At 43.1% G+C, this 16,795-nt stretch overlaps 3 protein-coding genes across 3 annotated transcripts in view; all 3 read left to right on the top strand.

Annotated features, from left to right (window-relative positions):
• The window catches only part of LOC105687231 (nephrin), a 227,332-nt gene that overhangs the window by 59,389 nt on the left and 151,148 nt on the right, over positions 1-16,795 (top strand). The gene's annotated exons all lie outside the window — the stretch shown is intronic.
• LOC105693959 (cytochrome P450 9e2-like) lies at positions 4,809-8,172 on the top strand. The gene has a single exon (XM_012414239.3). It carries the CDS (start codon positions 4,841-4,843, stop codon positions 6,428-6,430), a length of 1,590 nt encoding a protein of 529 aa, XP_012269662.2. The 5' UTR covers positions 4,809-4,840; the 3' UTR covers positions 6,431-8,172.
• On the top strand, positions 12,893-14,628 carry LOC125500424 (cytochrome P450 9e2-like). The gene has a single exon (XM_048653466.1). It carries the CDS (start codon positions 13,071-13,073, stop codon positions 14,589-14,591), a length of 1,521 nt encoding a protein of 506 aa, XP_048509423.1. The 5' UTR covers positions 12,893-13,070; the 3' UTR covers positions 14,592-14,628.

Raw genomic sequence — 16,795 nt, 5'->3', positions numbered from 1 at the left:
GCGCAAAGTCGACGAAGTTGTTGGAAAGTGAAGGAGTCTCGCCCGTATCGATTCGAGCTGCTTCAGATGAAATTTACGTCGATCGTTACGAGAAGCGTCTTTTACGTACCGTACGCCGCGGAGAAAGCGGTAGCCGACGTTCGTTCGATTTTCTTATGAACCAGAGAAGGTACTAGCTGGTTTCTAGCTGCGGTAGTTTCTTAGCTTATATTCTTTATCCTCTTCGATCGATGGGACACGTCGTCGTTGTGCGGAGGTTGTAGGTAAAAGGAGAACCTTCCGCGAAAGTCGTTAGAATTTTCCATCTATATCTCTACCTACGTACAACACACACGTGTCCGTGCACACACACGCACACATGGATATGACACGTATACGTATCGGGGAAAACCGGTAGGAACTTTATAAGCGTAGCTCTGCACAAGCGGAAACGTGATTTTCATATCAACGCACCGTATCCCTACACTTTTACAGGTCCCAAAGTCGATCGTGTGCAGTGGCACTCCTTCGGCGAACTTCTTTTTTTCTCCCTTCTGTTCTCCGTCCGTTTTCACTCTTCCTTTTCTCTTTTTTTTTTTTTCTTATTTCTACAAACTGACAAAACTATTGGAATATTTATAGATATTTATATACGTCAGAACGTGATCGCGCGAGTGTAGGTGAAAACTGAAAGTTTTCCACACACACCCCTGTCCCGCCCGTACGGCACGTGACACAGATACGTGTACCACGTATGTTCATTTTCCATGTGTTTTCCGTGTTACTCGTCTGAAACCAGATGCACTTCCGAAATTCCCCCGAGTCTACAGGAAATAACACTCAACTCGCGTACGTTATATTTATATACACTGCGTGAAAAATGTACACACACAACCCCCCGATCGTGTGAATATTCCGTATAACTTTGAAAACTTTGAATCAAGCAAATAAGTTGGAGAAATAAAAAAAAGAGAATAATGAAAAAACGAGGAAGAAGACGATCAATTGATCTGGGGTGTTACGTGTTATCCTTCATACGGGTTAGTCAGCTCGTTCGGAAAGCTTTTTAAGCTTGCTAAAATCTGTTTTTAAGTTGGAATTAAAGCTCTCTCTCTCTCTCTCTCTCTCTCTTCGGCGTATCCGCAGGTTTCGATTTTATACGATTTTCAATTCGGACGTTCGGTAGCTTACAACGCTCTCTGTACTTTCGCAGAATTACTTTTCTGCCAAGTTTTCGCTCCTTCAGTTTTCCACATTTTTTTTTTTACTCGCCATTTTTTGTTTCTTCGCAAAAAAATTTACCGCCACGATTCGAGCTCCGTTCGCAACGGGAGATCGGTCACCGGAACAGAGGAGATACGCTAATTTGCCGAATCGAAAATTGATTCCCGGTACATCTCTGCGTTAGCTGTCGCCCGCACGGATATTCGTTAATAGAAAAGCTCTAGTCGATCGTGTTTCGTTTGAAGTTCGTGATCTGTTTGTCGCTTGGGAAGTGCGCGCAAATCCGGTCAAAGGGGGTGTGTATATCTTGGGTAGTCGATGGATCCCGGCTAGTCGAAGCCAGTTGTTGAATGGATCGAAGGTCCCGTAGACTGTATATACAGTACCGGAGGTCCATGTAGGCTGCACCGCGGACCACGAACCGATACGTACGTACGTATAATGGATACGCGTTGAAAGGAAGGAATGTTGCGGGAGATGTTGAAAGGGCTAGTAGAGGTAGGGCAACGAGTTGGCCTAAAGGGTAAATTTTGCACTTGGTGATACGATATGACGGCGATGGCAATGGCGATGGTGGCCGTTGGAGGATCGGCAGTCAATTTCCCGCTATTTCGTGACTGAATATGCAATTACTGGGGAGTACGTTTGATGGGTCTAAACCAAACGGGTGGCGCGTATATACCCTACTCTGGCCCCGGTACACGTATACGGGGAACAGGTATACCGGCTGCACGTGTTTACCGATGGACGCGAGATACCAACGTGGAGGTGAACGCCATCCGTTTCGGATATCCATATTCTCTGTAAGCATACTTCATTCCTCTATGTTAACCGCATTCCGGTTTCATATTCCAATTCCAAACTGACGAAAATTTACATCGACGCGATATCATTCCGCCGACTAAATTCGCAGCTTGTAATTTCAATCGAGAAATAAATCGGAGAAAATGAAAGAATTCCGCGTTTATTTTAACCGTCCGGGATGAAAATTATCAATTCGGGAAGATACGGGATGAGGGGAAAAAAAAAAAAAACAAAAAAAGAAATTGCGACCGCGTGGTTACGGATTCCGTGCCTTTTAACTTTTTCGAACAAAAAAAAATTTTATCACTTATATACGCGGAGGGAACGTAAAGAGGGATAATAGAATTCCATTCTGCGTTATTCGATATTCATGCAGCACATACGATATATATTTCTTGGTTATTAAATTTGCTCCGGGGGTGGTGCGGTGGATTTTACATGGAATAATGTCCTTATGTACGTATACACGATCTATACACGATCCGGTCTCTTGTTTACGTCTTTCCGCGATTTTCTCCTCTTTTTATCTTTACTCTTCATTTTCAGGGGGAGAAAGAATTTCCAATAAAAATCTCTGACGGTTAGGATGTGAGGAGAAACTGGAATTCATTTGAAAAAAAAGTATTCCCTTTTCACCCCTGACAGTCGGTGTAGGAATAATATACGTAGAGAATGAACTGCCCGAAGCTAGGGAGAAAAAAAAAAAAAGAAAATGGGAAAAAAAAAATTAACAAAACCTCAACGCGAATCGAATGTAACGTAACTTTGATACGGCGACGTTCAACGAATCGCGTCGCGGTCGGTATGAAAATTTTCATAATTTTTTTGTTTCAACGTCCCAACAAAATTTTTCCCAAATTCTCATGGAAATTTTTTTTTCACCAGCTTTCGCGAGACCGTCGCTTGTAGTGTGCAACGCGTAACGAAGATCAAAAGCCTACTCGCGTTCGTCCGGGTAAGCTTCTTTAAACGAACGTCCCTTGGAAAAAAAGGATTTTTTATTTTCTTCAAATGAATAAAAAATGTGCAAAAGCAAAAAACGAAGATCAAAGAAACTCTTTTCTTTTTTTTTTTTTAATAAAAAAATACAAAGCGACGTTCACGTCAATCCACTTTGCGTTGACCGGTAGAATTGTTATTATCGTGGGACAGATCTATCCTTTCAACCGCGGCGATTCTGACGATTGAAATTGAGACGCTGGGCAACCGCGTTTCTACGGTTCTTATATTTTGCAAAGAATCCGCGAGGGAATATTTTAGCGCGCGTCGGCCACCGGGTAACGTAAGATGATAAATTGTTTGAAAATAACACGGTTTTCAACTGTCGTTGAGGTCACCACCATCGGGTTGCGGTTGCGTCTGCACTTGTTGAGTCACTTAATGGAGCGCGAACCATGGCAAAAGTTGTTTGAGTAATTTTTCACTCGGATAAGTCGCGCGCTGTGCTGACGCCGCGCCGCCCATAGCCGCGCGCGTCCGTGTCCGCCAACCCGGCGAAAGTTGAGATGCGAACTTTACCGCGTGTGTACAGGTGTGTGTATATATCACTTGTATACACACTCGTTTTCCAGATTGCCGGTTTGTTTGCGGGAAAGTTGTACTACTTAGTTACACATATTTCGCAAAAATTTCAAACGGATTACACATTCTTCGTCCTGATATTCTTATCCGACGGACTAAGAAGCGCGGTTGACGATGATTGATACCGCTATGGGTGATCAACGACGGCCGCCAGGCAGATTCCGGTGATCTGTTTCGGCGGTATATTTTTTTTTCCCTATTTTTTTTTTTTTTTTTTTTTTTCACTCTCGTCGGCCGTTTAATCGATGGGGGTGAAATTAGGCGTAAATTCGAGGCGGCACCGTCAGCTGAGACTGGAAAACTTAATGGGGTAGGCAAAAGGGTGACGAAATATATCCGGGAAGCTTCTCTTATAAAGCTGCTTCATTTATCAGAAGAGAAATTATCCGAAATGGTGAAAAGTCAAGTACAGAAATTAGAAACTATCATTTCGGAGTTATATCAACGTTCTCTTTATAACATAATTCTTAATGCGGACGGTTTTGCACTCGCTCACCGTCTGCCGCTGCCAGATGATGCTGATCGCTGAAGAATGGGCACTTTTTTGGTCATCTCTTAATTATTTTTTTTCACATCCCGCGTACGGTGAAACGAGTTTCGATGAAGGTTCACTCTGTAAATAAATTCGATGGTTTTGTTGAGCGCGTGTTACGTATATGTATACCGATGGTATAATAATTCCCGAGGGATAATCAGGGCGACCGGAAGTTCTATTCCGACCGTGTGAATCGAAATGAATTCTGTATAAGATCGATTAAATGGACGCTGGAAAAGAACACCGTGATATTATTTTCATCCATCTCCTTGATAAATTTAGAGCGACTTTCGGTCGGAAATAGATTTCAGATACGAGGAGAACTATTTTCTATATATAAATATATATGTGTGTACATTCTTCAATTACATAAGTATGTGATCGCAATCTCTGAAGTGGCGCGGTTCAAGTTTTAGGAGAAAACACAGCCATTAGCGGAACGCCGGTGGCACTAGACAGACAATGAGTATTTTCCGGCACCTGCGATGAACCGAAATAAGCCAACCGCTTGGTAACTTCAATTTTAATTCAGCGAGACGAGACTATTCGCGGCTAAACTTATTAGTGATAAATGATAAGCGCACAGCTCGTTATCTTCCAACTGCGCAGAAAACTTACTCAATCAAATGGTGACGAAAAAAAATAATAAAATAAACTATTCCGTACAGCGACGATGTTACTCGAACTCGATTACGTCCAGTAGTCGGCCTGATCTCGATGCGCCACGACATCGAAGTTATAAAATATAAGAACGGATTCGTCGGTTTTACAATGTCGGAAATCTGGACGATTGTTTTGGCTCTCGCGGTCGTAGCCCTGACGATCTGGTACTATGCGTTTCGGAATTTGGATTACTTCAAAAAACGGGGAATCCCGTACGTCCCGCCAGTTCCTCTGTTCGGAAATATGGGTGGAATGGTATTCAGGACGAAGACATTTTCGGAGACGATTCTGGAAGCCTACAAATTCAATCCCGAAGCGAAGTACGTTGGATTTTTCGACTTCGGCAGCCCCGTGATATTCGTCAGAGACCCCGAGCTGATAAAAACCATCACGATAAAGTCGTTCGACAATTTCCCCGACCACAAAATGCTCTCCGAAGAAATTTCGGACAAATTGTTCAAGCAAAATCTTTTCGGCTTGAACGGACAACGATGGCGAGAAATGAGGGCTCTACTCAGTCCGACTTTTACTTCTAGCAAAATGAAAATCCTCTTCAAGCTCATGAAGGATTGTACCTCGAACTTCGTCGATCATCTGAAGACTAGGAATGCGAAATCGGGGGAATTCGAGATGCGCGACGCTCTCACGAGGTACACGAACGACGTGATAATGACCTCGGCCTTCGGCATAAGTGTGAATTCGTTGGAGGACCCCGACAACGATTTTTACGTCACCGGTCGAGAGGCGACGAATTTTACCGGCGCGAGATCGTTGAAGCTTTTTTTCCGACGTTCGTTCCCAACGCTCGCCAATATCGTCGACGTCAAACTGTGGAGCGACAAAATAGTAAACTTCTACGAGAACATCGTGAAGACGACGATCGCCGCGAGGGACGCGAGGGGAATCGTTCGTCCCGATATGCTGCAGCTGATGATGCAAGCCAGAGATAAAAGCGAAACGCTCAAGCTAACCGACGACGACATGGCGGCCCACGCGTTCACATTTTATTTCGGCGGTTTCGACTCCGTCGCTCTCCTGATGTGCTGCGCGATCCACGAGATCGCCGTTCACCCCGATGTCCACGAGAAGCTTCAGGCGGAGGTCGACCAAGTTTCCGAGGAATGCGGAGGAGTCGTTAGTTACGAGGCTCTTCACGCGATGCCCTACCTCGACAACGTCGTCAACGAGACGTTGAGATTGCATTCGCCAGCTGTGACGACCGATAGACTTTGCAGACAGAGTTTCGAACTGCCGCCCGCTCAGCCCGGACTGAAACCGTTTCTGGTCGAACCTGGTGTCAGTATTTGGCTGCCGTTCGCAGCGATCCACAAGGACGCTAAGTACTACGAGAATCCGGAAGAATTCGATCCCGACAGATTTGGCGATGAGGGAAAATCGAAAATCGATCCCGCGACCTTCTTGCCGTTCGGATCCGGACCGAGACTGTGTATAGGAAATAGATTCGCACTTATGGAAACTAAACTCGTCATATTTGAACTACTGGCGAACTTCGATATCACCGCGTGCAGCAAAACTATTAATCCGATTCGACTTAGCAGATCAAGTTTCGTTCCCAATATCGAAGGAGGTGTTTGGCTCAAACTTGAGCGTAGAAATCAACGGGAATTCGAATCGTCGACTTGATTTTATTTAACAACTCTGTACTCCGTCGATGTATCATTCCGGATATCGCGTACGAGTGTTACCTCATCAGTGGGTATTATTCTGATTCGAAAAAAACGTTTGTCGAGCAAAAAACAGAGAACAGATCCTGGATAACGTTGCAATTTTTTTTATGTTTGTAATGGCCGATATTGTAAAAAAAAAATATCACGATTATAGATATGCATATACGACATTTATAACAAAATAATTTTCGAGATAGATTCCGATCCATCGTGTCATTTAGCAGTTCAGCTTTAGCAATTCTAATTCACGACGAATTAAAGCAATGGGTAGAGGAGAAGAAGCGGGAAAGAGAACGAAGAGAGGTACATACAAGAGATGAGGTGTTCCCGTAGTTTGTTAATCGGTCGAAACACGCGAATTCCCAATTCCCATTGACAACATACCTGAAATTCCTGTTCTAACCATGCGAATTACACGGACCGTGTAATACGTAGTTCTTTTTTTCCGTACACGATATATTTATCAATTACATTCACGTACGACCGATATAATTGTCAAAATAAAAACAAATTAGGTGTAGGTGAAAGGGATCTTCTTTGCAGCTGGCGTATAATTAATCAATCACCTCTTCTTTTTTGTCCTGTTACTTTTTTACTTCTCATCTCTTTTTCAACTTTTTCTACAATTCGTGTAAAACGAAATTCGTTATAATCGCTCCGCAGGGCACCTGAAATATATTCCGGAGGAAGAATAATGGTATAGGGTGGGTTGAGGGCGGATGAAAAGGGAGAGGAGGATTAAAAGGGACATCTGGAGTTCACGCGTTTTAAATATTGACAAATTTCGATTATACTTTCAAAGGTTGTTCCAGATACCTGTAGCAATTCGTTGAATTGTATCACGATATATATATATATACACGTGATACTTTGAAATTTTACTCACCCCCTTCCCATTGCCCCGCTATTATTTATTAATTCATTTCTACTTTCATCGTGTATCGACCTTTTTTCCATCAAATTTGAGGCTAAATATTTCATAGAGTTATCAAAATATCATGTTCATTTTCGTCCGCTTTTTTTTTTAATAGGAATCTGGTGAAATTTCATGGTTAGAAATGCTTGTTCAAAAATGAGGAGAGAACGAAATTGAAAGAGGAGAGGAAAAAAAAATAAAAATTTACAAAAAGGAAAATAAAATAACACGACCCTTATGCTTTTTGGAATATTAATGTACGGGTTTTGTAGACAGGACATATGTATAACCCATGTAGAATATTTGTGTATTTCGGGAGTGGAGATCAGGGCGGATGAAGCACCGCTGGTGCTGCGTGAGAGAAATTGATGGAAGCAGATGGATTTCAGAGGGGTGAATTTTGAGGGATGGACGATGGTTAGGTAGGTACAGCCGAAAGAGGGGCTGCTAGTGATATTGAAGGGCATTTTGAAATATTCATATTTCCGCGGATAACTTTCTATTAATATAAACCGGTCAGTATTAATCAAGATGTTATCTGGTCTAATGGAATCAATTAGTTCGAGTACCGGATAGGCAATTATTCATCGTTTTAATTAGTACAGTCCATATCGAAACGCCAGCGTATATTTCATTAACCTGCAGATGCAAGATCTCCAATAGGGTACCCACATTATACGCGTATTCGAACCTTCTTCAAATTGAAAATACCGTTCCATGTACCACCCCCCCATAGGATGCAGGATTGGAAAATAAACGGGAGAGAGCGGAAAAAAATATCATAAAAAAAAACAAGATCTACCCCATATTTTGTGTCCGGAAAAAATTTGTCGATTCATAATCGAGTTATATTACCGAACGCATTTCGTGTGCAACGCGAACCTCTTGAAGAAAGTGGAGAGAAAATTAGTGGAAAAAGAGATGAGAAATGACACGGAAAAGGTGAGCGGCTGTTCGGCCCCTTAGAATTCCCGTTTCCGGTGATTCTAGACTTTTATAACGGCGGGGGGGATGTTTGACCTTATAGAGAGGTCGCTGTCGAGAGAAGTTCAAAGTTCAGTTTCCTCTTTCCCTTCCTTCAATTTTCCTTTCACCTCTTTCTTTTCCCCCGCATTTCTTATCCTCCTCGTTTTACCCTCCTCCCTACTTTTTGAACCGGCGAAAATTCAATCCAGAGTTGAATCGTTGTAACGTTTACCCCCCAAGGGGTTAAAAATCCTTGTACTTTAAGGGTCGTAAAACGGTTCTTAATATAGCTCTGATTAAGCCGTGCTTGTTTTATAATCACGTAGGACAAGGGTAACGAATGAACGAACTTTTACTCTTGTACATAGGTATATACATACATATACTATATCTGTGCATTAAATTTTCGAAAACCGAGGGGGATGTGAAAGATCTGTAGATAAAAGATGACGCGTACGCACGTATAACCGGTTCCAATCTGACAAACCAAAAGAGTAGAAGGTAAAAAAAAATTTAAATTAAACAAAAAGCAGCAAAATTGCGAATTATTATTCAACCTACGTTGAAAATTGTTCCCTCTTTTTATTTTATTCTCATTACCCGTACATGTATATTGCGATACGTAACTACGGAGAATTATTATTTTACAATTATTTTATTATTATTGCATTTTTTTGATAATTTTTTTCTGCGTGGTTCTAGTTACGCGGGGGTTCGAATAAAAATTTGTTAACGATCACGGTTGTTGAGAGATATCGGTAAATATTTGAGCATCCGCGGTTTCGGGGTAATTGAAGTATAATTTAGACGTGTATAAATAAGGTTAGAGAGTATTATTCTTTTTCTGCCTTTATTAATAAAATTCGAAGGACTACGAGAAGAAGAAGAGGAAGGTGAAAAGGTTGCGAGAGAGAGAACGAGAGTTGAATTTTTCAGTGAAAGGGAAAGCTAAAAACGGTTATTGAAGAGGGAGGGGAAAAATATATATAAAGCAGGAAGTATAAATTCACCTTTCTTTGGATTAGTTATCCAAGAGTTTGTAATTGTTGTTTAAAACTCTCAGGCTTCAAGTTTCACGTTGCTGATGGTAGGAACTCCTTTTCTTCCTTTGCGATTAATTTCATTCTCCCCTCAGCATTTTCTTACCCTACTCGCGTTTTATGGACGTGTATATATATATATATAAATATTTAAAAACACCATATTACGTATCGCGAAATTCAATCTAAAATGTTTTACAACGTATAACCTTTGCCGGTGGATAAGTTACCCATCAAAAAACTAACTCGGGTTGGGTGTAAAAATGTATTTTATTTCTCCCGAGCAATCAATCTCCCCGTTTACCTCACCGCTCTACACACCCCTCGTACTGTTTCGTCTATAACGCACCTACCCGTCGAAATTAACCGGAGCCAGGGCTCAAAATTTCCGGGCAAGACGCCCGAGGCTGTAAACCTGCACCTTTCCAGTTATCTAATTCGGGCGATAACGTGTCTTCCCGGTCTCCTCTGGTAAACTATATGTAAGGGAGAGTTTGAGAAGGGCCTTAACTAGTTATACGGCAGAAGCAGTAGCAGTAGCGGCATCTCCTGCAGGCACCCTTACCCCATTGTGACCCATTGTACGCGAACTGTATTACAACCGGAAGTGGCTATGTCCTCGGTTCCGTTTTCCGTAACTCACTGTCGCACCGAAAACACAATACCCGCGTTTCCCCCCCCCCCCCCCCCCTCCCCCCCCCCCCTTCACCCTTCCCCTTTTCCCTCCTCTCGGAATTCCCATAACCACCCCTATATCTAAATACTAAATATTATACGACCTTCAACTCCGAAACTATACGAAGAACACTTTTTAACGAGGTAGCTAGTTCGCTAACAAAAAAAAAACATTTTTGTCCTTTTATTTTCTCCATTTATTTCCTTTCTTGTAAAATCTTACCACCGAATATAAGGAACGACGTGTAATTGGCGCCGGAAAATTTATCGTGTTAGAGAACCGAGGGTCGTTTTCTCCGCTCGTTTTATATTTCTTCTGGTTGTTTTTTTTTTTTTTCTTACCATCTTCCACCGCGGTTCATAAATTTTGTTAAAACTTCGTTGCACATTATTGTCTGATAACCTGGTGTTTCACTTTTCCATTTCCTTCGTGTCTCATTATTGCTGATTTTTGGTGTTTTTTTTTTTTTTCAACTATCAACCGACGCCAATCGCATCGATATTTTTTTGAAAAATTCTAATGTAGTGGCGAACCAAAAGAGGATCAAAATAGAAGGATACTTTTGACAACTAGCTCGACTTTATCCGCAGGTGGTATGGGCGGGTCGGGTTGGTCGTTGCGGAGTTGGTGATTTTTGAAAATTATTTACCAGGTCCCCAGGGTGAGGGTGGGTGGGGAAAAGTTTTTGATGAGGGAACGTTAAACCGACGGGGAGGACTCTGAGCGTTCCCCACTTTCCTCTCATCCGTACACTTCTCTCTTTTCCGCATTCGACTCTCTCGCCAGAAAGTTAGTTTTACGAGCCAATTGAAAGTAGGTGGGTAGGTTGGTAGGTAGAAAAGGTGTACCTTATACTACCGTCCAAACTGCATTGTACGTTTCTAAATGTTTTAATTAATCTTACATGCCCGGAGCTCAAGTTTATTACACCCCGTATAACTGCACCACGCCGGCAACAAACTTGACCCGGAGTCAAGTCGTACGACTGCAGCTTCGAGAGAGATGGTAAAAATCACCCCCGTCGAACGTCCTTCTCGCAGACAGATTTTATCCGACACCGTGAAAAGCGTATCGACGGAACGATGCAAAAAAAAAAAATGAAAAAAAAAACAAAACAAATTTACAGCCAAATACTAATTCAGATCCAGCTTATATTCACGATAAAACTGGTAACATGTAGTATATTACGTACATAGCCGGTGATCCATAAAAATCTTTCTGTCTCGAATTGAGCCCGGAGGCGTTGGGGGGGGGGGGGGGTGGGGGGTGGTGGTGAGGTAGTTGCGAGGAAAAGCTCCCTTGGCGAATGCAAAAAGCGTATGAGAAAGAATTCGCGTATAAAGGAAAAACAGCGGATGGACAAAAAGGTAGAAAATGACGGATGACGGAAACCCGATGGTGAGTTTTGTCCCGGTTGAGTTTAACCGTATGAAACATAGCGCATCGCGCGGTACGACGCGATGGGGGGGGGAGGGACAGAAGAAGCGGAAGAAAAAGACGGAGACGGAGAAACGGAAGGGAAAAGATATGGGGGGCAGGTAGGGGTGTCTTACAAGAGAACAAGCAGCTGAACCGAGGAGCTAATATTCTTCCGCGCCACTTCACATTTTCATTAACTTTTCCCGCAGTACATGTAATACCGGCACGGTATGTAAGTACGTATACCTACCGTAAAACATCGAAGAAGCGACGTTGGATCAAGAATATAAAACCGTGAACCGTGTTCTTTCCGATGCCCCGTGGCAAAAATGCATTTTTATATATATATATATATATATTCCACGTAGCTACTTCTTCTGAGGTTGCGATGCACCTTCTCCCAACCTCTTTTGTGTTCAAGCAAAGCGTTCGGAATGCTTGTACACACCGAACATGTGTATCAGAAATGCTTCAGCTATCTCGAGACCTCCTCGTCCCTCCGATAAGCTCTCGTTATCCAAGGGGTCATCGCGAAGACCTCCGACAAATTTCGAACGACTTCGTTCCCTCTCCTTCCTTGTGTTGCTGAATTCTTACCAATACTCGGGAAATTTACGATAATCTTTTCGTTGCCGGAGGAAAAAATACTCGTGATGAATTCACGACGCTTGAGTCATTCGCCGATACCTGAGGGGACTATTTTAATCCTCGGATTATAATTGTGAGACGGGCGCAGAGTGGATGCAGCGTGTTTTTGTCTTTTTTCTTCTTCTTCTATCCCCTTTTTTTGTCTAATAAGTTAAGACTGGCAGCTGTTTAAAAATAGACAACGAAGAAGGAGAGAAGGATTGTCCAAGTGTATGCTACACACAAGTGTGTGTGTATGTATATATATATATATATTTTAATTACATAAGTATGTGATAGCAATCTCTTAAGTGCAGCTCAACTTGTTAGAGAAAACGCAGCGAACCAACCAGCGAGAGCCGGTGGCGGTAGACTGACAATGTTCCGATATACCGGCGATGAATTGAAATAAATGAACTACGACTAGACGAGTAGAGATCCTATTTGAGGAGATGGGATTTTCTTACCGAATTTATAATTCATGGCTCACGACCATTATTCACCGACTGGAAAAAAACTCGACGGTAAAGACCGAATTATTCCACGGAGTAGATTCGTCTGGTTTTTCTTTCGAATTTAGTGGGACGATTCTTGAGTCCGTCGAACTTATCCGGAGAAGAATAGCGAGAATTGTCGCGGCTGTTTTCGCGCTGCATTTCGAACGAGGCCATCGAGAGTGTGAACAGCTGCAATATCAGAAACTTCTCGATAACGAAGCGAAGATAAAATATAAATTCGCGTGCGACGCGTACGTTTGCCATGCAAACAAATTCGCGTGTTTGTTATTCATCGGTAAGCGTTCGCGAAGGTGAATCGGATAAGCCAGAATTCCTTTTAGACCGAAGTGAGCTCGGATCGGACGGCGGAGTGCAGTGGGTGATCAATTTTCGAGCGAAGCGGTGCGTCGTCGTACGAAGAAATAGAAGAAATTCGAAACTCCTAAGACTAAATCATGGATTATTTCGCGGTCATTTCTACGCTGGTTCTGGGCGCCCTGGCGTTCTACCATTACGCCTATCGTAATTTCGATTACTTCAAAAAAAGGGGAGCGCCGTTCGTTCCGCCGATTTCTTGGCTCGGTAACCTCGGCATGTCCGTTCTCGGTATAAAACCGTTCGACAAGGTCGTGAAGGACATTTACGACTACAAACCCGAGGCTAAATACATAGGATTCTTCGACTTCAGCACCCCAATCGTGATGATACGGGATCCGGAATTGGTAAGAATGGTGAAGATATCGAACTTCGACAAGTTTTCCGACCACTTGGGGCTGCCCGAAGGATCGAAGGACTTCTTTTTGACGCGCAATCTCCTCGGGATTCAGGGACAACGCTGGAAGGACAGCAGGGCGTTGCTGAGCCCGATTTTCACTCGAAGTAAAATGAAGATCACTTTCAATCTCGTCAAGGAACGCGCTCAAACTTTCGTCAACGATTTGGAAAAAATATTAGCCACGGACGAGACCCGAGCATTCGACATGATCGACGTATTCGGAAAATTCGCCAACGACGCCACGGTCCTCTCGGCGTACGGTATAAAAGTCGACTCTCTCAAGGACCCGGAGAACGATTTCTTCGTCATCGGTAGGGAGGCAACCGACTTCGGAGGTTCCTTGGCCTTTCCCCTCTACCTGTTCAACACGTTCCCGCGAATCGCCAGGCTCTTCGACGTCAGATTATTCAGCAACAGGATCGACAATTTCTTCAGAGGCATCGTGAGGTCGGTACTGGCGGCGAAAGACACCGAGGGTATCGTCGTATCCGACATGTTTCAGCTGCTGACTCAAACCAACGAAAAAACCAAAGAGTTGAATTTGACCGAAGACGACATGGCAGCGTTCGCCTTCGAATATTACCTCGGCGGTGTGGCGGCCTCGAGATACGTGGCGAGCAACGTAGCCCACAGGATAGCGGTGAATCCCGATGTCCAGGAGGAGATTCACCGGGAGATCGACACCGTACTCGATCAGTGCGAGGGTGAGATTACTTACGACGCCCTTCACGGGATGGAATACCTGGATGCGGTCATCAAGGAAACGCTACGATTACATCCACCGGTTCACGTAACCGACAGGATTTGTAAACAGGAGTTCGAACTCCCGCCGGCTGAACCTGGATTTGAACCTTTTAAGGTGGAACCCGGTACACAGCTATGGATGCCGGCCGGCTGTATACAAAGTGACGTCAAGTATTATTCCGATCCGGATAAATTCGAGCCCGAACGATTTTCCAATGCTAATAAAAACACCGTTGATCCCGCGACCTTTTTCCCATTCGGATTGGGCCCCAGAGTTTGTACCGGATACGTGTACGCCTTGATGCAGATCAAGATGGTATTATTCCAACTTATGACAAATTTCAAATTTTCAACGTGCCGCATGACCAAAGATCCACTGAAAATTTTCCATTCGGGGATACTCGCTACCGTACCAGACGGCGTTTGGCTCAAAATAGAACCTCGAACTCCTCAGTGAGGGATTACGAAAATAAATATCATAATTTCTCATCGGATCGTACGATCATTTATTTCTTTGATCTGAAAACCCCCTTCATTTTCCCGGAATCACCATTTCCAGCTCTTAATTAATACTTCAGAGCAATTAAAAATGCGTACGAAGGTTGGATAATTACGGTCGGTTTGTGAAGATAAAAAAAAAAATAAAAAAAAAAAACAAAACCAAAAAAAAATAACGTGACACGATGTCCGTTAAATTAATATATATATATACGTGCGCACGCCGTTAATGGGCGGCAGAAACTCTCCCTCGATAAACTCAATTCCCATCAAACGTTCCTGCGAAGTGTTTTTTTTTTTTCATCCAGCGATCATCGCGTCACGCCCATCACCTCACTTCCATTCGACCGTCGACGTCATTCCGATACCTCCGATGAAATTGATACGCGGAAAGGGAAAATATGATAATTATAATCACGCACTCGCACCTGAGCGATAAAATGGAGGCCATTAAGAATCTCTCTTAATTTATTTAATTTCCTCTAATTTCGTCGCGAGGCGCTTGACGTGTCTGGCGATTTTTGGGATAACGGTACCCGGTCGTTCTTCCTTCGCCCTTTATTTTATTTTGTGTTTGTTTTTATTTTTTTTTTTTTCTACGTCTGTTTCGCGTCAATCGCGTAAAAGTCGGATGGCTTTTAGACCGGAGTAAATGCATTGTTTGGGTTTAATCAACGCCGGCCTTTCCCGAGCACCGGTAGACCGTTCGGTCTCTCTCCTCTTCTTCGCGTCGTTCTCTCTCTCTCTCTCTCTCTCTCTCTCTCTCTCTGTCGTTTTCTGGTCGTCCACATCTCCACCCCCGTGAATATGTGTACGTGAAATGAATTAGCTGACGGTGTGCTACCGGCCACTGGCATTCTGGCACTAGGTCCTATTACCGGGAGACAGGTAACACACCAGTTCGTTGTTTAGGGGTAGTTAAGTGCTCCGCGCACCGCTAACTATGCCTCTTAAACTCGGTTAAGTGTTTGCCGGACCAACTATTTATCCGACCACCTACCTGCGCTCCCTCTTCCCCCCTTCCCCCCGTCCCTCCCCCCCTTTCCCCGGCAGCAGTAAATGCATGCAACCGGGTTTCCTATATGCGACAAACCCCCCCCCCCCCCCGCCCCCTCGCCCCCCCCCCCCGTCGTACTCGTCGTCCTCCTCTTCATTCTCTCTACGTACCTATAACCGTGCATTTCATATCTGCCTAGAAAGCTACCCCCATTAATAATTCCAATGCTGTTATATGCGCCCATTCAGGTTATACACCTCTCGTGCTTTCCCTGCTCTTGCCGCTACCACCGTCGCTGCTGCCGTTACTGCTGCTTCTGCACATCCACCATTTCCACTTACACTCGATAGAGAGAAACTCGTAATATGGCGAAAATCGTTACGTTTCGAAAATAATTTTTTTTTTCACAGCTCTTTCTTCCTACCCTTCTCCTTTTTTTGTCTACTTTTCCCGATGATTTTCATCAATATTATAATCTGATCGCAATCTATTATTTTTATTAAATAGCTCCGGTAGAAAGAAAATATAAATTTGCATAATGCAATTACGAAATGCATGCTGCACGTTGGTTAGCTATGTAATTTGTTTTTTTCTTTTTTTTTATTATTTTTTCTTTAAAAAGTTGAAACAATTATTATCTTTCACGAGCTTTTTCTTAATGAGAGAGAGGGAGCGAGCGAGAAAGAGAGAGAGAGAGAGAGGGAGAGAGTGAGAGACGGGGCAAGATAGGGGAATAGGAGAGAATAATTCTTGAATTTAATGTAAGAATTCACGATTACGCGAACCTGAGGAAAATTATTTTTCACTGCGATAATTTCAAAGATCGAGTGCTTTATTTTATTTTAATTTATTATAATTATTTCCTCCTAATTTCCGGTCTCTTTTTTTTCTTGTAATTCTCTTTTCTTTTTTTTTTGCTCCCGAAAGTACTTAAAACCTAACTGCTATTTAGTTATAAACGTTATGTAGTACATAGGGTCGTAGAGAGTAGGAGCGAATCTCGTATACGTGATAACCGTAGGTGAATATATGTGCGCGCTGGGGTAAAAAATGAAGAGAATAGAGAAGGGAAAAGAGAAAAGAAGGAAATGTGTGGCGTGTTTTGAGTTTGCTAAGCCCATTAGACCGTGGAAAAACAGGGATTCAAATGAGCACCATTAGGAGCT

The sequence above is a fragment of the Athalia rosae genome, chromosome 3, assembly GCF_917208135.1.
Source record: "Athalia rosae chromosome 3, iyAthRosa1.1, whole genome shotgun sequence".
Taxonomy (NCBI): domain Eukaryota; kingdom Metazoa; phylum Arthropoda; class Insecta; order Hymenoptera; family Athaliidae; genus Athalia; species Athalia rosae.
Note: the sequence above shows the minus strand (reverse complement) of the source record. Positions and strands in the feature narration are given on the sequence as shown.